This window comes from Glycine soja, chromosome 17 (assembly GCF_004193775.1).
Source record: "Glycine soja cultivar W05 chromosome 17, ASM419377v2, whole genome shotgun sequence".
In the NCBI taxonomy this organism is placed as follows: domain Eukaryota; kingdom Viridiplantae; phylum Streptophyta; class Magnoliopsida; order Fabales; family Fabaceae; genus Glycine; species Glycine soja.
Genome location: NC_041018.1, coordinates 9873829 through 9896953, shown reverse-complemented (window position 1 = coordinate 9896953; position 23125 = coordinate 9873829). Strand labels below are relative to the sequence as shown.

The following is a 23125-nucleotide window of genomic DNA, read 5'->3' as shown; positions in this document are numbered from 1 at the left end:
ATAAATAAATAGAGGTTCCAGTTGGTTATGGTAAAATCCATTACAAGTGAATATAGAATTGCATTCACTTTTCGTATTCTTAAAATCTAAAATTAAAAAATTAACAGGGTGTTGTTTGTCTTATATTTGATTTGATCTTTCTTCCATTTATAAAACTTGTTTTGAGGAGTCAAATTGAAATGTCTAAAAATCTTATACATATAAGTTATAAATAAACTGACTTTTTAAGCTTTTCCTAAGTAATTAAATTTAAAAAGAAGAGCAAAGAAACCCATCTCAATAATTCTCTAAAAAAACCTCTAAAAAAACTACAGAAATACGAAGTACAATTTTTTACAGTGTCTTTAGGTAAGGAGATCCAGAGAAGAAAAGGAGAAAAAGAAAGAGGTAATGATGTATTTTCTTTTATTCCATCAAAGAGAGAAAAATAAAAGTTGACATTGAAAAATAAAAGTTCAATTTTTTTTGTTTTATTTTTCTATTCATTTTAAATTTAAGTCCCTATTTTGCTGATGAATAAAAAGAATTCTGCAAACAACATTTTAGAAGATGTGCATATGGCAAGATGTGATTTTTTAGAATGTTATTTTGTTAATTAGCTTAATTATTTGAGATTTAAGCCTCCTTTTAGTTTTATTGTTTTCACCTTGTTCTTAGATTACGAAATTAATGGTTGTGGATTAATAATTAATAAAGATCTATCACATATTATTTAGCCAAATGTTTTAACAAAATATTGGGATGATATCATGAAGTGAGAACTCGTATTTCGAAGGTTATGCGTGCATTAAATATTTTTTTTATACAGTGCACTAAATATTTTGAAAGAATTGTATTATTGACAGAGATATGATGTTTGGATTAAAAAATAGTAAACTATCAGTTTCGAACATGTACCGATACTAATATTCGTTTTTCTTTTATGTATATCATTCGAATATTAGTATCCCTATAATCCAAAAATGAACCGCAGCTGGTGTAGTTTGGATCTAATGGTCTTTATTTTTATTTTTATATACAATGGCAGCTATAAGAATCCGAGGGTCTTTATTAACATGTACACAATTATTTATATTTTTTGGATCTGGCTGATTAGAAAATTAGTTAAAAAAAATTAAAATATATATATTGTAAAAATCACACGAAAATATAAGTTGTGAAAAACACAAAGTTATATATTCCAATAAAAAATTATATTTTTAGTTTCTTAAGAACATTAATTAACATTTTCATATTATTTTTTATAAAATAAACTTCCGATTTTAAAGGTCAAGATTCATGCCGTTTTGAAAGTAACTCTAAAGGATATAAATCACGCTTGAATATCTGTCTAAGTAACCACTTAATTATTTTTCCTCAAAACAACACGTTGGATATATTTTTTATTAATATATTATTGGTATTTGAAATGGAACGAAATACGGCGTCAAATATTAAGCTGATGTCAGCTGTGACTTCAATCTTCATTAATTGTTAGACAAAGTCAGTGTCAATTGAGTATGATTATTTAATATTTATTCTCATTCTTTAATCATATAGTAATATTTTATTATGTGATATAATATGAGGATCAGAAAATAAATCATATTTGTTGCTTTGTTTTTCATTGTATTGGATTGCATGCAAAAGAAAGTTGAAGGAGTCATTGGGCAGCCATTGATGAGTCTGACTCTGACCATGCCGTTTCAAAAAAAAAGATAATAGATAGATCCATTTTACGCGGAAGACGACATCTAATTACAGATTCACCACAACTAGTAATGCAATACAGATTAGTATTTAAGCCGGCCTCTGACTTAGGCTCTCTATTTTGTCTGCATCTTCTCTTCTTCTAAGTGTAAAATGTATATTATTTTTCTTAAATCAAATGAAAATAATGTCTGAAACTACGCATAGGACCTAGCCAAATGAAAGAGAACAGTAAACAGTCAAATAAATGGATCAATCAGACCAATAAGTTGTAGGCTTTTAATAAGTACTAAACTCGATTTTTTTTCTAAATTAATGTTTCAAGTTCAAGAGTTTGTGAGTAGAAAAATACAGTTAAAAAATGAGATCACATTCATTAAAAATAATTAGTCAAGTTTTCTGTTAAAAATTAATCATTATCAAAATTAATGATATTTTACATGATGGGAAAAAAAAATATCAACCAGCATGTATAGTACTAACAATGGACCAGTCTATTTATCTAGTTAAATTACTTATGTCTACAACTCAAATTAGACTAAAAATGAGAAGAAGAAAAGCTGTCCACTCATCATAATTTTCTTTAGAATTATTATGTGAGCAAATATCCTTAATATTAATCATATAACAATAGCAAAACAATCAAGAAAATCTAGTTGAATATAATATATAAGGATTATAAATCTTTTGACATCGTATTTGATTTCTACTATTAAAACAAATCACATAACAAAACATTATGTCGTTACAAATAATAATAAGTTTGATTATAAATTATAGGGAAAAAAACCTTATATATATATATATAGTTGATAATATTCTTTGACAAAATTAATATATTATCTCAATAACCGGTATCCTTGTCTTACATCTAATTGATAACTTAAATTAACTTAAATTGATAACTTAAAATAACATGAAATGCTATTTTATATTAATTACTAGTTAACAGTAACAACAGATAAAAATTATTAGGATGAAATGTCAATTTTTAATTGATTACATCGTTAGGCCTGCCTCTGGGACTTGGTCAATTAATACTGATACTGATTGAGAACTTCGGCCATTCTTATTAATTGATCAATAGAACAGCTCGGGATGTTGCTTAAATTTTAATTTGATCCTTTCAAGAGAGAGAGAGATTCTCGGATACATCATGCTTAAAATAATATCTTCACATAAAACTATCAAATGTGTATTGATCGAGGTTTTTTGTTAGTTGTTTCAGAAAAAAAAAAGTGTAAATTAAAACTGAAAAAATAAAAAATATGCTATGCATTTATAGTGTCGAACAATTAACCTTTATAATACACGGATTTAAACACTATTTTAAATTAAATTTATAAAAAAAAAAAAGCACCCTACTAATTAAGGAACGGTCAAAATTGAAATGCTGCATACTTGTATAGTTAGTTTGAAAAATTAGTAATGCTACTAGAACTACAAACCGGTACATAATCATGTTGTAAATCTGGCTAGGATGAGAAAATCTGGCTATCTGCCACCTCAAATTTTCAATGGCTGCTGCTGTGGAAATAGAAAGCCGTGCAATATATATATATATATATATATATATATATATATATATATATATATATATATGTTTAAATTTTTTAACTATGTACCAATTATAGTGAAGAACGTGACATGAGTTTGCGCAGTGCTCAGAGACACTTAAATGAGCGAATTGAATTGTGTCACGTTTGATGATATTGGTAGAGATGGAAGACTCACATGCATAGTAACGTCAAATACATGTCTTCTAATACTTTACGTGCTCCGTTATTAATTGAATTCCAAGGAATGAATATAGATTATAGACAGACGAGTTAGACATATAGGGATAACTGGATAACCCAACCCTCATTTTCATGTTAACAGTATGTATCACCACAAACTGCAATGGGTTCTAAGGATATTTCATACTAATGTGGACTTTAGTTTGGACTTTGTGAAACCTTCTAGATGACAAGAAATCATTAATTAGCTTGTCTGTAATTTTATAGTTTTCATTAAATTCTTTGTTTGACAGAAAGCTTTCATTAATTTTTATATATTGATGTAACTGATCGTATGAATTTTTTAAAATTATAAAATTTAAATGTAAGTTAAAACAAAAAACACGTGATTAGAATAGAAAAGAAGAGTGAAAATTTTACAAAATATAATCAGTCAAATTTTTTAACAAAAATAAATTATTAATAAAATCTATAAATATTTCATATAATTTTATAATAAAAAAATATTAAAACAGAGACCCTTAGTCACCTTAAACAACGTAATAATTTCTCATAAATGTCACTGTCTTCCCTCCCCAAACACATTCAATGTCCTGCAGTTTTTTTTTTTTTTTGCATTTAATACTCTTATATTTCGCAATGTGGTACTACTTTTTGACAAGGTATTAGATTAGATTGTTCATGTAATTAAAAGTAGAATATTGTCCTGTAAGGATTAAACGCAACTAAGCATCTTGTTAAATTGACACTGGTTGGACTAATTGAATAGATTGAAGGGATCGCCGAAGAAAAAAAAATTGGAAATACAGAAAATCAACAAACACGGAGATTTAACAAAGTTAACACAAATTCTATGTTATGTACAAAAGAAATTAAAGTGTATCAAAAATAAAGTTACACAAATTCTGAGTCGTTCTTCGTATCTAAGTAAGTCGTGGAAGAAACATTCAAATTCAATGGAGGCTCCAAAATCACCGGAAGGATATTAATCTAATTAAAGGAAGCAACGTCAATTTGACTTCTTAAATCAAATGAAAATGAATAACCAAATCGTGTAAATCAACTAATGTAACATTAATTTAACTTAATTAAAAAATTTAACATTAAATAAAAAAATGTATCATTTATAATAATTTTATTTGAGTCGAACAAGAAACAAAATATAGATATGGTTTATGTAAAAAAAATGAAAATGAGCTTAGAATTAAAAACCAATATCAAATTAATATAATTCAGAAGAAATTGTAATTGTATCCTAATAAAGAGTTCAGTTATAATTAATGCAGAGGGAAGATCTATCAAGCTTGATTGATGGAAAAAACACTATCAATTTTCGAGGAGAAGCCTCTTCCTCCATCAAGAAGACCGGGTGGTGTACTCTTCCTTGAGTGGGAAGAAGGACGCGTCACAAAATGCAAATTGAGAGACATTTTTTTTTTTTTGTTTATATTATTTGTCTCTTTAAGGTTTTGTAAGTATTTCAATGGACAAGATATGTTTTTGTTCTCTCAACTTTTGATGAATTTTGTTTTTAGTTTTTAAACAAAATTTTAATTGCTTTAGTTCTTATCTTTTTAGTCTTTGACATTAGGTATCATCGTTAAATAATAATGTGACAGTCATGCGTGATCTACCAATTTAATGTGACAATTACGTGTCAATTTTTTTGCATAAAGTATAATTTAGTCTCTCATCTTTTTATGAAATTCACTATTAGCCCATCAATAATTTTTTTTGACTTGTTTTAATCCCTTAACAATTTTTTGACTAATCTTGATCTTTCAACAATTTTTTTTTACCCATCTTAGTCTTCAACTTTTATCCAGCATTGTTTTTAATCATTCTCATCCAGTATCATCATTAAGTGATGACGTGTTAATCATGTGACTTATCATGTGGACTATTAATATGATGTAACAATAACATGTAAAATATTGTTGGTTAAAGATTTTTTTTTAGTTTTATGGTGCTACAATTTTTTTAACCGTGTCAAATTGCGATGAGGTCGCAGTCGCAAGAGTGAGATGAGGCAAAGGAAGAGAAAGATTTTTCTTGTTCACTAGAGATGGCAATGGCTTGACGACAATGATGGGTTCCTTAGAGAAGAAAGCAAACAACGGAGGAGGGAAGAAAATAGTTTTGCAAAAAAAGGGAAGAGAGATAGTAGAAAACAAGATGGTCCGGGATGCAAGGTAAACATGGTGGTGTATTGTTGCTTGGGTTTTGGTTGATGTGTTAATTGGTTTGTGATTTTGCTTATTCTTGTTGATTTTGTTTACCACAAGTTGTTGATTTTGTGTTTTGGATGATGATTTTGTGGGTTGATGATTTGTATATTTTCGGAGTTTATTGATTTTTTTATTTTTATCTCTTACACTTTTTTTTAAATTTCAAAGCTTTCTTTCTAGTAATTTTGCATTGTCAAAAAAGTTATAACGTCCTAGAACCATTAAGAAGTGTCTTAAACCAAAAATATTTTGTCACATAATTGTTATATTATATTAGTAATCCATATGTTAAGTAATGTAGTTTTTTATAAAAGCAAAAGTGATGTAGTTATTTATCAATAAAATTATTATTTACACAAATTACTGTGATAAATAACTTCTTTTATTCTTATTAAAAGAGTTAAAATATAGTTATGTACCATATAAATATTTGAGTGAGACATCAATAAATGAAAATATTATAAAAAAATCTATTTTATATTTATAAATTACAATAAATAATTTCGAAAATGAGATCCTTACTATTGTCACCCTATTATAAATTAGATTAAATGTGGATTTAGTTCAACGCTCAATGCCGCCAAACTCCAACACTTTAAGGCTGAATATTAGTAACTAACCCTCAAAATGGATCCGTGCACTGATCATGACCTAATGCCTATCATTTTATTCCCTTTTGAAGAGTAACCGAATGCGAATGCCTAACATTGAAGCTTTAAAAGGTTTAGGAAATTTTCCCTTCTTTATACCATTTCATTAACTTCCTTTCCATGTGACTTTCAAAAACATAAAAATACCCAAGTAGTTATTTATAACTTTATGTAAAAAAGATCACAAAAGAACCCAATAATAAGTAAAAATGATTAAGATGATTGATAACTAAGAGAGAAAAAAAAATTATGCACTATAAAATAATTTTATATTGTCATCAAATCATAAATCATCATATCTCATAAATTTGTTAACTTTTATAAAAAATTATATTAAATTATAATATAAAATTATTTTACATTACATCACCGTTATATTCAATAAGAAGTTCAAAAAATACTATAATCCTAAACATGCTTTGGATATATCACAATGCATGCATGGTTTACGATTTTTTTTTTAGGAGCATGGTTTACGATTAATGACTGAGTAATAAAATTATGTAACTCATGCAAAAAATTGCATTATGATAATTGAATATAACAACTTAATAATTATTTAAAATTAAATTTTTTACTATTCACAATTGAATATAATTTTTTAATTTTAAAATCAAATTTTTTTAATTATTTCTTCTTAGCAATAACTATCTTTAAAAAGAGTTTAATTCCTACAGTCAATCAATAAAAAATATTAATATTATATATATAAATTTTAAAATAATTATTATAAATATCAAGAAAATTTTCACATGCAATAATTTATGATTAAATAGCATTATAAGATTCCTTTATACTATTAGACTATATCCTCTCTTAAAGAAAAACTAGTTTGGACAGTTGAAATGAACAAAATCAATAACTTACATGATGGCAAGTTGGCAATCATGTTTGTAGGTGAGACTTTAGAGAATGCGTTAATAATTTCAATTGTTTTACTTTTACGTATTTTGAGATTCATTTAAAAAATCAAATCCAATCGATTAGATCTGTCCTTTTTTTTTTTTTTTATCTCTACCTTTAACGTCAACGCCGCAGTTATTGAACGATTTGCACATACTATATATGATTACGAAGATTAATCGTGTTATTTATAAAAATTCAAATTGAATTTCATATATGGTCAATGCAATGATTATTATTTGTCGATTAATTAAAAATTATTTTAAGTATAATTTTTAAGGTGATTATTATAAAAATTAATAAAATTGTGATAGGACATAATACTTGATTAAAAGATGTATATTAGCAATGCATTCTAACTAAAATTTAAAAATATTTTAAAAAGAAAAGTATAACAACTGAAGATTAACTGTGTTTTTTTATCAGTGATTAACCGTGTTTATTAATTAAAGTGCAAAGCACAAATATTCGTGAATTTCGAGACTTTAAACTCATAAACTGTGTTCCTAAAAAAACCAAAATTGTATTTCGCTCTACAGAAACAGATTAATTTTACCCACTATTGATTGCATGTCCTAAGAAACAGAGATGGTTTTTATACAATATTTTGCTATGATAGTTTTATAATATTATATATTATCTCTTTTCATTACTTTTCTTTTCTTTTTATCTCCCATATTTTTATTTAAAACACTGTACAAAAGTATTCTAGAACTAAGGTTTTTTTTTTAGGAGATCAACTAACGTTTCTTATGACAGTATATAAGAAGATATTTAGATGATATATTCCAATGTTTGTCGGCGGCGTCATTTCATGATATTCATGGAGCACGGAATTATACATAGTTTTGAAAATTACGTTATACTACTTGATAACAATATATGCCCAGTTTTCTTTTCACGCTCCCCACAAAGCTTTCAACATTTTCTAAAAGTTCAAGAACGTAATTTTCATAAATGAAATTTATGCATGGCTTCAAAAAAAAAAAAAGTGTCGGTGTCATAAGTGTATCTGCATCACCGAAGCTTAAACGGTTGCTTCCTATTAAGCACCTTATCCTCGTATGATCCAACTGTTGGAGCGAGACAAAGGGGGGTCTTATTAAGCACATGATACATATAGTTATATAAGTTACCTTGTGATCATTTGTGGGACCAAAAAGTACAAAAAAAAAGGCTTATATAATAAAAATATAGAAATGTGAGGTTAACTATGAGACCATTTAATTTTTGAAGTAGTTGAATCGGAGAAAGAGATACCTAAATTATAGATTATATAAATAAACTATGTATAACAATAAAACTCATTTAAAACGTGTAAAAAAAATTGATGACCTACTAAATTGGAGATGACAAACATGTAAAAAACATAGTTATGTCTGAGGTGAGTCAAAAAAAAAATCTTAGCCGACATCAGTTAAAAAATAGTTCTAGTCAATGTTAGTTAAAAAAACCTAATCAATATCACCATAAAAAACCTTAGTCAATGTTAGCAAAAAAAAAAAATCCTAGTTAACATTGGTCAACAAAATCCTAACCGACATCGACCAAAAAAACACTACATGATGTCGACGGAAAAATATATAAAAAATAACCTTAGTTAGCATCAATCAAAAATCCTAATTAATGTTGGCTAAAAATAACTCTAACCAATATTGACCAAAAAATCTTATCCAATGTCAACCGAAAAAATCATAATCGACATGAATAAAAAAAAAACTCTAATCAATGTTAACCAAAAATTCCCAATCATTGTTGACAAAAATATCTTAATCAAGGTGAGCCAAAATAAATTAGTCAATGTTAACCAAAAAATAACTCTAGTTGATGTTAGTTGAAAAATAACTCTAATTGATATAAGACTAAAAACATCACTGATTGTAATTGATTGAAAAAAAATCTTGTCAAACTTATCAATATTTATATTTTTGAATTATTAAATATTTTGAAAAAAAAATTATTAAATATTTCAAAATTAAATAGAATTTATTCACTATAAAGTTTAATATTGGAATTTCATCTATTTAAAATATAAAGCTGAAATTTTGCATATGAAAAAAAATTAAATTATCCTATCCAAATAAAAAAAATTGAAATTTAAGAAATTTGAATTGATTTATCTAAATAAAATATTTAAAAAATAAAAAAAATTAAAATCAAGGCACAATTCAAATTTCAGACATTTTAAATTCCTGCAACACAAAGTTAGACAAAAGAAAACATGTTTTTTTTTTTAACATTAAAAAGTTATAAAATGCATCACAGTAAACCTTGGGACTAAGCACTATACCTCAACTTCCTAATTAGTTTTTCTTTTCTTTTTTTCACAAAGGGCTCCCTAATGTTTAGTCTAGATAATCAGGTACCAATTCCATTTCTTTACAGCCAAGAAAGGATAAGCTGGGGGGATTGAATTAAGCAGCATTACTTCAAACCAGTGAAGAAAGCAACCTATGCAAGAGGCTTGAGTTTCAATCGGAGCAAATGAAATCCATAGGGTGCACCTCAGTATCACAAACCCAAAACTTAGTAACATCTTTTAATACAAGTATACAACAGCGATCCCCCAACATAATTCCAAAATGTTCTTGAAAACAAAGGAAACAAGTCTCTCGCTCATTCCCTCCGCCTTTTCTCTTTTCTGGAATGTGAACTGTCTTTCTCATTGCTATAACGAGAGGATCTATTTGGAGATTCATGCTTTCTGTGCTTGTGACGTTTTGAGTGTTTTTCGCTCCTGCTTTTTTCTCGGGAAGAACCTTTCCTTCTCCCTTTTGACCTTGAACTGTGTCTATCTCTTCTGTCATCATCACTGGATGAATGACTTCCTGCATCACGCCTCTTATGCCGTTGATGTCTGGAACGTTTTCGGCTCCTTTCCTCTTCTAATGAAGAACTGCTGCTATAATCCCGGCCCTGTGTTACAGGGGTTTTATCTTTCCTAGACTCATCATATTTTTCCCTATTAGATCGTTTTTGGCTCCTTTCTTCTTCTGAACTGCTGTCATTGTCTTGGCTGGTGGTTCCCTTGGTTTTGTTATTACCGCTCTCAAGCATATTTCCATCAATGGTGTCACCTTTTGATGGTTCACAATCATGAGCAATGTGCTGCTGATCATATGGCAAATCATGATTTAAGGACATCACACTGTTGTTTTCACTCTTTAGGATGTCGGTTCTTGCATCTTCATTAACAATGTCTTTCTGATGTGCAACATTCCTGGACTTTTGCGTAGGGTAAGGCATATCAGGAGGAACCTCAATTCCTAGTTCCTTGCCCAATGATTCAAGAAAATCACCAGCAATCAAACGGCTCAATGCTGTATTAGCTACTTCAGCTTTCTTTTCTTGATTCTCTACTCTCCTATTGCTAGGGTCTTCCCCTTCATCATCTGAATCATCGGAGAAAATAGCCTTGCAATACATGAATGTGGTATAAGTTGCCATGTGCAACATCATATAAAATATGCATGTAATCAATGAGCATAAGAATTCGTTAAATAGATTTCTATGCCTAGGATACATGCTTAGGACATGAGTCAAATTGTATTGTCATCAAAATCTACCCCCAAGATTTTATGGTCACAGACAAAATAGGCAATAAAAAACATGTATAAAATATGTTTTGTAAAGGACAAAATGGTTTTGCATGAAAGAATTAATCATAAGTAGAATGGTTCTGAAAGGGTTAGAAATTGGGTGTTACCTTGTATAGGTCAACTGGCCTTTCAATATTTTCGACTTCCACATCCTCTTCAGTTTCATTTTCAGTAATACTTTTGGTTATGTCTTTATTAGTAGGTTGTTGCAAAGATGAGATGTCTTTCTTTGAAGTAACAGGCCCGTCCACTTTGGTACCTTTGACTGAATCTGATGTAAAAATCAAGGTATCCATCTTACTCCTAATCCGTGGAGCAGGTGGCGGCTGCAAAAAGCAATGTCTAAGCTTGAAACATTCTTTGACAATTTGGAACATAATTTAAATACTGATAAAAAGTGAAAAATGTTTGGACTACAAAATCAATATAAGAATATAACTACAAAATGTAACGGACTACTTGAAGTACCTTCCCCATATATGGATCAATAAGATCAAAGCGTTTGCACAGAAGAGGAGAAGGGCGCCATTGAAACTCTTCCCTCTTAGGGTACATTTTCTTCTTCAAAATATCTTCAGCTAGCAGGTCTTTCTTTGGCTGTTAGCACAGGACACACCAAATAAAATTAGCCAAAGCTATTGGGAAAGAAACAAAAGGAACATTGCCTTAGCCATACCTTTACTTCACCAGAAGTAAACTGCATAACACCACCTGGGATAAAATCCATGGAAGATGGAATTAAAGGCTTGCTTCCCCTGCCTTGTCGTCCCTTTTCTATTGCCTCAGCTGCAGCCTCAAAACTTAGTCTCTCTTGAGCACGAGCAGCTTCTGACATATCACTAGCTAAACTAGAACTAGCAGAGCGTAATCCCCCTTTATATTTCTCCTTAAGAAACTGCTCAAATCTTTCTTGCTTTGTAGGATCATCTTTGAAAGGCTTTTCCACATTCACTAACTCACTCTGGCTCAAATATAAGGAAACAAAGATGAGTAAAGATCCAAATTTTTTTTGGGTATTTACAGTCTGGGCAGAGGTCTCTACAAAAGGGGGAGGATAAAACCACATTTTAAATTCTTTTAGGATTTGTACAGAAACCAGTATAACCCCAAGCCTAATGGTATGGGCAGTGACCATTGTGCCCAGAGTCTGGCAATCAAAGGTTCAGCTATACCCTTATCATTAAGATTCCACGGAACGGAATCTAAGAATCGTGTCAAGGGAATTATCTGAGTTGAAGGCACAATCTGGTTGGCCAACCAAACTACTAGAAGCAATACAGAAATATTTCTAATTATCTAATTAAGACTTTAATGCAGAAAGATTATGCTACTTACAAGTGATGCAGACTCAGTAAATGTATCAGTAAGATTAAATTGGAGATGAATATCTGTAGAAGAAACAGATGAGGATAGATCTTGGGAACTTTTTTCTAGAGGTTTTTCCCCTAGGATCTGGCCTCGACTCTCAGCTGTTAGCCTCTGCACACTGGGAGGCATTTTTCCATCCAATTGCCGACTAGTCTTGTGTTTCTGTTGTGCCTCCCACAATTTCCTTGCATAATATTCATGGCCAGTTCCTCCAGAAAGAAAATTAAACAATGGATTTGATTGATTCTTTTCTCTTGATAAATCCTCATATAATTTACCACATTTAGCTACCAGATTTGCAACCCCCTCAATTAATAGTTTTAAATTCCCATCCCCAGGAGGAGGAACATCTGGTGGAGTAACTTCACAGCTCTTGCGGTTAATGTTGAGAGGTCCAGAAAATTCATGGTGGGGCACAAAATCCTTGGGAATCAGAGGAGCCTCGAATCTGAAAATCAGTTTATACAATATGGTTTAATGTGCAATCATATAAATACAAAATAGGCAAAGGAATTAAAGAGATAAGCATATATAGAATTCAAAACCCAAAAACTGTTAAAATATTATTATGGTATTAGATCCCTAGGCCCTAGAATTACTATTAACACAAACCATGTGAAACAATAAAAGTTATAATATAGAATTTTAAAAATAAAAAACCATATCAGTTTAATAGTTTGACAATAAACTGCTTCTGTAACCTTTCCATTTTAAAGTCAGAATTGGATGCAACTCTAAAACCACGCAGATCACCCTGGTCCTTCTGCTCTTTCGTTCTCTGGTTTTCTAATCTCAACGTTGAAGGTTCTTCAACTTCTTGAACATAAGCATCTTCAAATTCATAACCTTAAAAAACAAAACAAAGAAAAAGCATTATGCCTATTTTTCTCATTTTTATAGGAGAACATTTACAGTCTCAAGCTTACTTCAAAGAAATTGTTCTCTTGTTAAAAAAAAATTAAAGCATATAAACATCTATATGAGAAAAACATGAAAACTGAAAGTGGGTCCTCAGAAGGAAGCACTAATTCTAGTATTCTACAGACAAAAGCATCACTAAGAGCCCAAACAAGCAAAGTCAGGTATGATAAGTTAATACAATATGACTTTATTAGTTGTTCGGTGCAAGTACTATATTGCATGAGCTTCTTATCCATTAAACCCCTCTTATAATACATTATACTAATGAATAACTTATTCAGGCCTTCAGATCGAGATTAGGCTTGAGTTTATTTTTGATGCATAGGCTCATGTAGAAGTTCTCCATTTCAACCCAAAAAACACCCGAATACCCCCTAGACATAGTTTTTTTAATCACACTATTTGTTATGATTTGGCAAGCCAACAATTTGAATGATGTGATGAATCGGAAATATCTTTGAAATCATGCAGCACATGCATGAATCGATGTGATTTAGTATCATCAATAAAAATCATGCAACTCAATGATTCAATTTTCCCCCCTTTATGCTTTCATTTCACTAATTATCAGCAAAGAAATTGAAAAGTCAAACAAGCTGTTAAATGAAAAAAAAAAAAAAAACTAAATGATCACTACTAAATGCATCCTATTTGATTATTTCATTACATTGTTTTCATTCTTCTAAGGGGATTCAACACTCACTCTTTGCACCCTATGTGGTTGTTCCATAACTCCATTTACATTCTTCTAAATTCTGATACAGAGGCTTCACATAGTCACTTGCTCACTCTATATGCATCTTATTTGGTTAACATTGCTCTGTTTTCATTCTTTTGAAACAAAGGCTTCATTTAACAACATCATGTGGCTTTACGTCAAAGAAAGGGAACAAACCTGTTACTTGACGAGAACATTGTATCATTCTTGACAATAGATTACACATCAAATGTAACTATCATTTAATGTTCACAAACAATGTGGTTTAGTGCACTTAAGATGAACTGCCATTTGGTAGGAACACAAAGAATTATGACTCATGAGTTCCCTTGGTTGTATGCCATGGGCATTTTATTTATTAGCTTCTATATAAATTGATAGCAGGATTCACTTACGACTTATGATTTTGTTTTATGGAACTTATGGTTAATGTTGTTTTAGGTAACTTTTGTGTCTCTGAATCTTGTGATTTGATAAATTTATGACTCATGATTCAATAATTAGCTTGGTGAATGATAAGCATGCTCCCAACACCTTTGTAACTTCCCCTTTCACCCCAATAAGCTTATCTTCAACAGATTTGCCACCATGCACAGCTTGACAGCTTACCCAAATTTTTCCCACAGTTCAAGCTTATCTTCTCATTCTCGTCCAACACTAGCTATCCTCAATACAATCAATTGTGTGAATCAAAAGTCACAGGAGGTTGTTCTGGGTTTCTTAGTTATCTCTATTGCTTTCATCACCATTGTAAGGAGCTCTGCTCTATTTCATCACTGTTTCCAGTCTTTGATTATCTCTGCTGTTTATACTAAAAGAGGAAATATGCTGTTATTACTGTTTCATCAAGGTATTTGACACTTCCTATCCTATCCTATTGTTTGTTCCTATCTTTTTAATATATTTATGTAAAAAGTAATAATTTTTATCCTACCTAGTGCTATACAGTGCTTCACCAAACATAGTAGTATCTTGTACAATATTGAATATTATACTTACTATAATGTCACGCAAAATACCTCTTAGTATTAGGGCCATAAAACAATTATTAGGTTTTAGCCTGTCAGGCCTCATCCAATCACACTTACCAAACAGGTCCCAAGTTAAACCTTATTCACTCCTAACATGAAAGAGTAGAACTACTAACCAGTGGCATAGACATCCTCATCCTCCACATCAAGCTCCTCAAGAGCTCCAATACCAAAACCAGGGGCAGCCTTTCCTGCTGATGAAAGGACGCTAAGAGTTAAATCAACTTGGAACAATATATTTTTGTGACCATGAATTACATAAACCAGAAAGTGGCAAATAAGATAATGGATTATCATATACTCATTTTTTAAGTATCTTACACTTCAAACCAAAAAGACTGTCTCTGGTGGAGAAGTTTTTGCTATAGCCAGGTCCTCCCCCCTTGCTGGCTAAGCGTGATCTTTTTTTCTCTGTAAAAACAGAGAAAATGGAATTAAATATGAATTTCTAGCACCCACATCAGCAGGTTCCACATATTGATCAAGAAAAAGGCATACCTCTAAACTCAGGAGCATGCTTATAAGGATCAAAACCTAATCCATGCAGATCTTGCTTTGGGTTGAGTACGTAAACCTGAAGAAAAGATGTATATAAGACATGCCTGTTATCAATACAAATGTACTTACAAGCAGCTAAAATAAGAGAAATGCTAAATTGAATCAAAATAATTAAAACATCTGTTTGTTGAGGAATGAGAGAGATATTCAGCACAAAATCCACCATTGGATTGGAAGTTTGTATAATGCATATCATGCTCATAACATTCACAGCAATTCAAGTTTGTTTTCTACTCCATTATCTTAAAATTAACACCAATTTAGTTTTCAAATATATTGAAATATCAACCATCTGATCACATATTTATTCTTGCTTGAGTTTTCCAAAATTTGGCAAGCAAAATCTACATGATAATTTCTTATCATTTAAAGGGAAGGCCTAATAGGCTAATAGAAGTCATTTTCTGTAGGCAATATTGAGTGGTCTAAATGTCAACTGACACCCCTCCCCCCTTTCTCTCGCAATTGGCACCAATTTAAAGCAAGGAAAAGCACTTTTACTAAAACACATGTTGAAACTCAAATATACAATTATTTATTATATGCAAAAATACCTCACCTTTCTCTAAGGAATCATTTTAATCATTTATCAGAATTTAGTCCGAGGACTAAACAACTAAACAAATGTTTGGGTGTGCTTCTTTCTGGATAGGTCAAAATCACATCACACATCATCACAAACCCGAAGAATCATATTGGAAAGGAAAGAAGCAATCAGCCAAACTCAGAAGATATTTATTATGAAATTTACTACATTTATATACGATTGGTAACAGAAACTTCTCACCGGTGTGCTCTTAGAAAACTGAGCATCGCCATTCACAGGCTCCTCAGGAAAAATTTCAACATCACCCTCAATGGGCTCAGACCCAGTAATCTTCAATTTTGGATCATCAGAAGAAAATGCTAAGAAAGCTCTACGGGCCTGTCTTCTAGCATCTACACAGACAGTACAATTACATGAATTGAAAAAGATTTTATATTAGATTAATATATTTTCTGGATGATGAAAAAATAATACAAAAAATTAAATAGCTAGGATAATCTTTACCAAAAAAAATGGGCAAAGCCTGACTGAGGATTACATGAGTAATTTAGGAGGAAAAAGATGAAAGACCAAGAAAAAGAACAATAAAAAACAAAAAGATGAATGTGGAACTCTTGAACATCATAATCCAGCTAGCAACTCTAAAAACTCAACCAAAAAGCCCATACCACAAAACAAGGTAATACCTGGTCTATTTCCCAACTATAAAAGGGAAATCACTACTACCAGGCAGAGAGGAAGGTTATAGTAAGAACAGTAAGATGTATAGTAAAAGAATAAAATATAAATTAAAAGAGCATCAATGCAAACTACATTCCCATCCTATAGAAATCAGTGCATGTAATTATTTGGATTAGATCAATTTGCCTTTAGAAAAGATTTCCGTAAAAAAAAGACAAACATCCAAATAGGAAAAGAAAGAAAAAGGACATAATTGCAATTTTGGTCCCCTTTAATTCCCGATCCGCGTCCCCCCATTTTTTTTCCACGATTTTAATCCCCAGATTTAGAACATTTGCAATTTTGGTTCAATCCTTAACTTTGCATTAGTTGACCGTCTAATTTAAGGGTTGATTAATGATGAGTCAGTCTAGTGATGTGGAAATTAAAATAACTAAAAAATGATTTACTTAATTAAAAGGTAAAAAATAAAAGAAATAAATGTATGCAAAATTAAGGAATGTTCAAAAATTGCAGATTTTCTAAAATATGGAGACTAAAATTGCAGAAAACAATAAGGGGACCAAAATCGAGAATTAGGAACTAAAGGGGGACCAAAATTGCAATTTAGAAAGGAGAAAAAAAAAGATGAAAACCATAAAACAATCATAAACTCATTATAATTTTCTCCTAAATTACTTTTTTTATAGTGCTGAAAGCAATTGTAGCATATACATAACAATCTAAATCACAAATACCTATTGAATCTCAAGAGAATCATAAATATATTAAAATCAATATCGAATGCAATTAATGAATGAGGGAGAGGAACAAAAAGGAATCTTGATCCAAGTCCAGCAACACATGGATCTGAAACTAATGTGATCATGTGATTATATCAAGAAAAAGGAAGAACAGCAACCTGATTTCTACAATCCAATTGATAATTAAAAAGGGGTAAAACTTAAGGGGTTGTTTGGTTTGAGAAAACATTTTGTTTTCAGTTTGTTTCCTGTTTTCTGAAGTTTATAAAGGGAAAAAAACAAAAAATAGAAAATTATTTTCACTGTTTCCTATACAAACTTCTAAAAAAAGAAAATAAAGTGAAAACAGAAAATAAAAACAAAGCGCTTTCTCAAACCAAACAGCCCCTAAGAACCTTTCCTTACAATCCAACTCATATTTGATGAATTTGTTTCAGAAAGTATAAAATGGAAAGCGAGGAAATAACTAAATACTAATGGTAAAAGAAAGCCATACCATACAGTGCCTCAGAATGTGAATCCTTGATTGAGCGACCACGACTCCATCCCATCTTCATGAGCAGTTTTACCCCTAAAAAACATTAAGGGGGTAAGAAATAAAGTATTTTTAAAGAAGATGCTAAGTTAAGTGGAACAGACCAACAGACTCAGTGGCTGGAACAACTATTTCATCAGGAGCAGGTCCAGGAATTATGGATGGCCTACAATGAAAAAGAAAAACACAAACAAGCACAGAAGTCCCCCATCAGAAAGATTACAAAAGTAAAAACAAAAATAAAAGGGGAAACTATGGAGAATAAAGAAAAAGTGGTTGCATTTTGCTTTCAGGACAAAATGCTACAATTCACGTGAATAAGAGTGATAATTAGTAATTACCCAAAAGATTAGAATGATAGCTTATTAAACATCCATGTTCTGTAACATATTCGGATATAAAAATGGAGAATAGCGACACACAGAGAGAGTATTTTCATTAAAGGAAAGAAAATCAGACTATTTCAAGGAATAAGGACAAATACATTGAAATTTCAAGCTTCTAAATTCTTTGAACTCAAAAGATAACAGTGCATCACATTTCAAGGGATCAGAAGTTCAAACAATATACTCTCACCATCACCATTCACCACCACAAAGGGAAAAGAATTTAAAAAGTGAAGCTTTTGTTTACTATTTCCGGAACCATGAAAAACTATAGGTAAACTTAACAACCATTTGGATTAAAAGTTAAAAAGCATATACACAGATAACTAGCATGCCTTATCCTCTATTTCTCCTTGTCACTGAAGACGAAAATGGGCAGCCCAGTGCATGAGACTCACTCCCACCTAGTGGGGTCTAAGGAGGATAAATGCACATAGCCTTAGCCCTGCAGGCAAGGAATTTGTTTCTAGGATTTAAATCAGTGACATCCAGGTCACAACCAAGGTTCACCCGCTCTTTGATTAAATGATATCGAAACTAAAATGTCAATAGTTTCTCTATAAACATGATTTACAAGAGAACTTTATGGTGTTATTTGATCAAGTAGCCGTCTCCACCTAGGGAGAAAGGGTTTGGTGATGGTCGTTGACTTGTTGCTATGGTTGTGTTGTTGACTAAAGATGGAATATGGGAATAAAAGGCCTCACCCTTTGCTCACTAACCAAGACTAAATAATGGTTAAAGCACTAGCTGAGGTGATGCCAGAGACTAAACATGTACATGGCACTTCATACAAAAACGAGATCAAACACGGTAACTTGATGAAAAGACAAAGCCATTTTTTTATTGACTTTACAATGAAATTATTCAATTTTTGTTAGATGAATCAGTCCATTTTAAAAATATATATATAATAAAAAGAGAGCATACCCATTAACAAAAGAGGGATTACACGCACACAGAGTGAAGAAATCAATACAGCAAAGCTCTCCAATCCCTTGAATATTTATAAAAGAAATTTCCCCAGAAAATTCACCATGGATCAACCATCAAGAGATACTGAAAAGTACTCCATTTTTCACACAATTTTTGTAATACAAGAGAATCAACTGGCACAAAAAAAAATAAAAAATAGAGTGCATAGTGATAGTTTGGCTGTAAAACCTCATATTATAATGTAAACACTAAAGCTCCAGAGAAGCAAAAGCGTTTTAAAATCCACTCTTGTTTTGTATGATATTACTATGGATAAAGAACTTTTTTTCTTTAAAAAGATTAAAAAAAAAAGCAGCACAAATAGTTTTCCCCCCTATAGAAGTTAATTGATATATGCACACCATAGGACCATAATAACAATTAGAGAAATAAAATGCACCTCTGTTTCTGTTCCTTCTCAGCTTGTTTGCGAGCAATTTCAGCAGCTGTGAAACCAAATGTGTCAAACTGTGAAGTTGTCCCCAAAAAACAACCTTCCAATTCCTATGATACATGTAAAGGGTGTGTTAGAACTTAGAACACAAAAAAACTTAATCTACTAACAAAAACTGAACCCCCAGTCACCAATTGAGTAAGTAACCTACCTATTTGACTTCATCCACATCATTGAAATGTCGTAGTTGGGTTAATGGTTTAACCATTTTTTACAGCATAGTTTTAGTTGAGATTCCTTCAGACAAGCAAAGAAGAGTATATCCCTATCCTAGAAGCATCATAATGTTTAATGATAAATACATAGTCCTCTCATAAGATTTTTAAATATTACAAAGGTCACCCACTCTGCCCCCATTGCAACTAAAATTACAAGAGCTTCCTTGCTTAAATTCTAAAAGAACACACTTCCCTTTATTATGAAAAATTAAAAAAATTTATGTATTCTTCAAAGGATATGTTTCTAAGTTTTTCCATTTTAAGTGGGTACTTGTAATATTTCAAAATCTCAAGGTGATATATGGATGTATGTATGCAGCTCTAATATTAATAAAGTTTCACACCAAAAGATATTGAAAACAGCATACAATGTAGAAGCATGTAAAAAGGTACCAATAAAATTGATCATAAATGAATAAAAAAATATATTATGTTTAATAAAGGACAACTAATCAATATTTACAGAAACATCCAGCAATAAATTATTCTAGTGTAAAAAGCTGGATCTGCCGGGTATCACACCTCTAATATCTACATCTATACTGCCTTAGAAGTGAACTTATAATCAGAGGACTTTGAAACATATACATATAAATATGTTGAAAATCATTATAACACAAACTTGTACTGTATTATTCAACATACAGTTTTCTCATCTTCATCAAGAAAATTCAGTATGTTCTGCTCTTTAAATTCAGCCCTGCTCTTCCTTGATGATTTAAATGACTGAGGTGCCCACCCTGCTCAATATTCATAAAGTTAACATCAGTACCCTTAAAAAATTCAAACTTATAACAGGATTGTTATGATTTCCTCATGAACTTATACCTTCCTTTGAGCCCACTGTATCATAGTAACCCGCAGAATAACCTCCTGTAAATGCTCCATGGAATCTTCTCCGCCCTTCCTCATCTCTAACCTGGAGATGATGAAATGAAAATCATAATGAAGCTAGGCTAGGATCCGGCAGCATTAGTTAAGTCATTCCAAAATATTCTCTTTTTTTAAACGGTCCTCGAGAATGAATTTAAACATTAAGACCGATAACCAACTTTTATTACAAACCTCAAATACCACATCACTTCACAACTACTGAAGCAATCAACTACATTTCCTTGAATAGGGTTCAAACACAACAGAAGTTGAAATGTTAGTTCAGAATATAAATGCACCATACAACCAAAACAGCCTCACAAAATAACTACTACAGTGTACAAAAAGAAGGCAATAACAACTAACAGGGATCACTTCAACGTTCAAACTAATATTCCAATAGCTTCTAGTCAATAAGTTTTTCAACCGAGTAAATATTTTTTGGTCTTCAACCGAATATCTCTAGGAACATAGCTGTTAGCAACAAAATTGAACTCCTCAACGAACCTAGCGCCAGAATTCAGAAACTCAACCCGATCCTTGATACAAACACAACCAGCTTCAAATTTTCAATTTCACAGTGAGAAACAAAACCAAAACCCTCAGTATTTTGCAGTGTGCACTCACAACCAATCCCAATCAATTAACGCTGGCATAACATAACAGAATTTCTGTGGAAAGAGTAAATGCTTACCTCTTGCTTCCAAGCAGGGAGAGCTCGGAGCTGACCTGAGGACTCAGCAATGGCCTTCTTCTTGCGACTGATTGAATCGTCCTCACGCTCTATCGGCGTTCCGTAGAAAACAAAATCGTCTTCATCTGACTCCATTTATCTCAGTGATTCATGAAATCGTAAGATTGTTATTGCCCAATCCAATTCCAAACGTATTTATTTGATATTAAATAGCAAAAAAAAAAATAGGGTTTTTCAGAAGCTTGGCTTGGGTGTGCGAAATCCATTGAAATGCATAGCGAGAATAAGCATGGTACGCAAGGGTCTTCACGGGTCGGGTTGGAACGGTTTTGGTTAAATCCGTTATCTTGTCTGAATAAACTTTTGCAGGTTATATTGTATCGGATTTGTATAATTTTATTGAAAAATATAAACAAAATTAAGAGAGATAAAATAAAGAGTAAGAAGGTTATTTACTCATTAAACTCTAAAATAAAATAAAAACAACTTAAAAAATAAAAAAATCATGAATAATTTAATTTAATAAATTAAAGACTATGTTAGCTAAAAATAAATGTGTTTTTAATTAACAATTAACTTTTATATAATAATAAATTTAATTATGTTATGGGTTTGGTTGGATTCAAAAATAAAAAATAAAAAAAAATAGAATTCGCTATCTAACTCGTAGAGTGAACAGATTGAGTCGGGTTTGATGAAGACCTCAAAGTTACCAATTTCAAATTGGACTTTCTTTTCTCTCTTTATGTATTCAAAATCCTCTTAAGTTGTAAGGTTCTTATAATACCTTGTAAATGCTAAAAGCTTCAAACCTTGGGTTGTACAAGCTTGGGAATAAGTTTTTCGGTACAAGCCAAATCTAACAGATAATTGTAACTTTGTTGAAATTTAGTGAAAACTTAATGAGTTGTAAATATGTGAACATAGTTTAAATGGTAGAGATAAAATAACATAAAATCTTTGTGTTTATATCATTTTTTCTTCATCTACTTAACTGACGTTTGATTTGTGATTTTCTTTTTATACATCAAAGCCTTGTTTTTGTTGAAAAAAAAACTTTTTGTTTGATCATGTTTGTGTAGAGTCTATTTTCTAAAAACATATCATTAAACGCAAACTCATTGGAAAAATCTTGCAAAAAAATTATAAATCATAATTTAGTTTCTTTCTTTTTATTTTTTTCCTTTACAACTTTAGCCGCTTTGCTAAATTTATAATCTAAAATACACTTGCAATTGAACTTGAGGCTTCCTTTTGGCCACTGTATGTTGTAAACGCTTCCTATATGTTATAGACATACTCCAATGAAGTGAATTTACTCCAGTTACAAACACTAGTCTTGCAATTATAAACATTACAATTTTTACTCTCATTTATTGTGAATTTGAACATTTTCTATAGAATTGGGTTTGATGGATTGCGAATTTGTGATTGTAAAAACAAAAAAGCAAGGCATTCATATTGTTGAGTTAAAAGGGGATGGTTTTCCAGACACATGCTAAATCTAAAGCTGGTCACAATAATTAAAATGTGGCATATTCAAAGTTGCATAGAAACTAAATCAAATATTGAGATTCATAGAGTTGGGAGAAAATGGTTTTCCAAACTCATGTTA

At 30.9% G+C, this 23125-nt stretch overlaps 1 protein-coding gene across 1 annotated transcript; it reads right to left on the bottom strand.

Annotated features, from left to right (window-relative positions):
• Positions 1-9414: 9414 nt before the first annotated feature.
• On the bottom strand, positions 9415-21856 carry LOC114392202 (G patch domain-containing protein TGH-like). Its single transcript, XM_028353254.1, has 16 exons — positions 21511-21856; positions 20772-20862; positions 20589-20683; positions 19672-19775; positions 18015-18076; positions 17872-17946; positions 16192-16343; positions 15345-15420; positions 15168-15257; positions 14963-15040; positions 12878-13022; positions 12144-12624; positions 11485-11769; positions 11277-11405; positions 10916-11134; positions 9415-10623 (listed from the first exon to the last, which is right to left on the bottom strand). The coding sequence occupies exons 1-16, from the start codon at positions 21643-21645 to the stop codon at positions 9826-9828; spliced, it is 3015 nt and encodes a 1004-aa protein (XP_028209055.1). The 5' UTR covers positions 21646-21856; the 3' UTR covers positions 9415-9825.
• Between the last annotated feature and the right edge of the window lie 1269 nt (positions 21857-23125).

Excerpts from the sequence above, each read along its gene's own strand:
- LOC114392202 (XM_028353254.1), bottom strand. The coding sequence starts at position 21,645 with ATGGAGTCAGATGAAGACGATTTTGTTTTCTACGGAACGCCGATAGAG. Across the intron at positions 19,776-20,588 it reads TTGATGAAGATGAGAAAACT|GAATTGGAAGGTTGTTTTTT; the intron begins GTATGTTGAATA and ends CATGTATCATAG. Across the intron at positions 12,625-12,877 it reads TCTGACTTTAAAATGGAAAG|ATTCGAGGCTCCTCTGATTC; the intron begins GTTACAGAAGCA and ends ACTGATTTTCAG.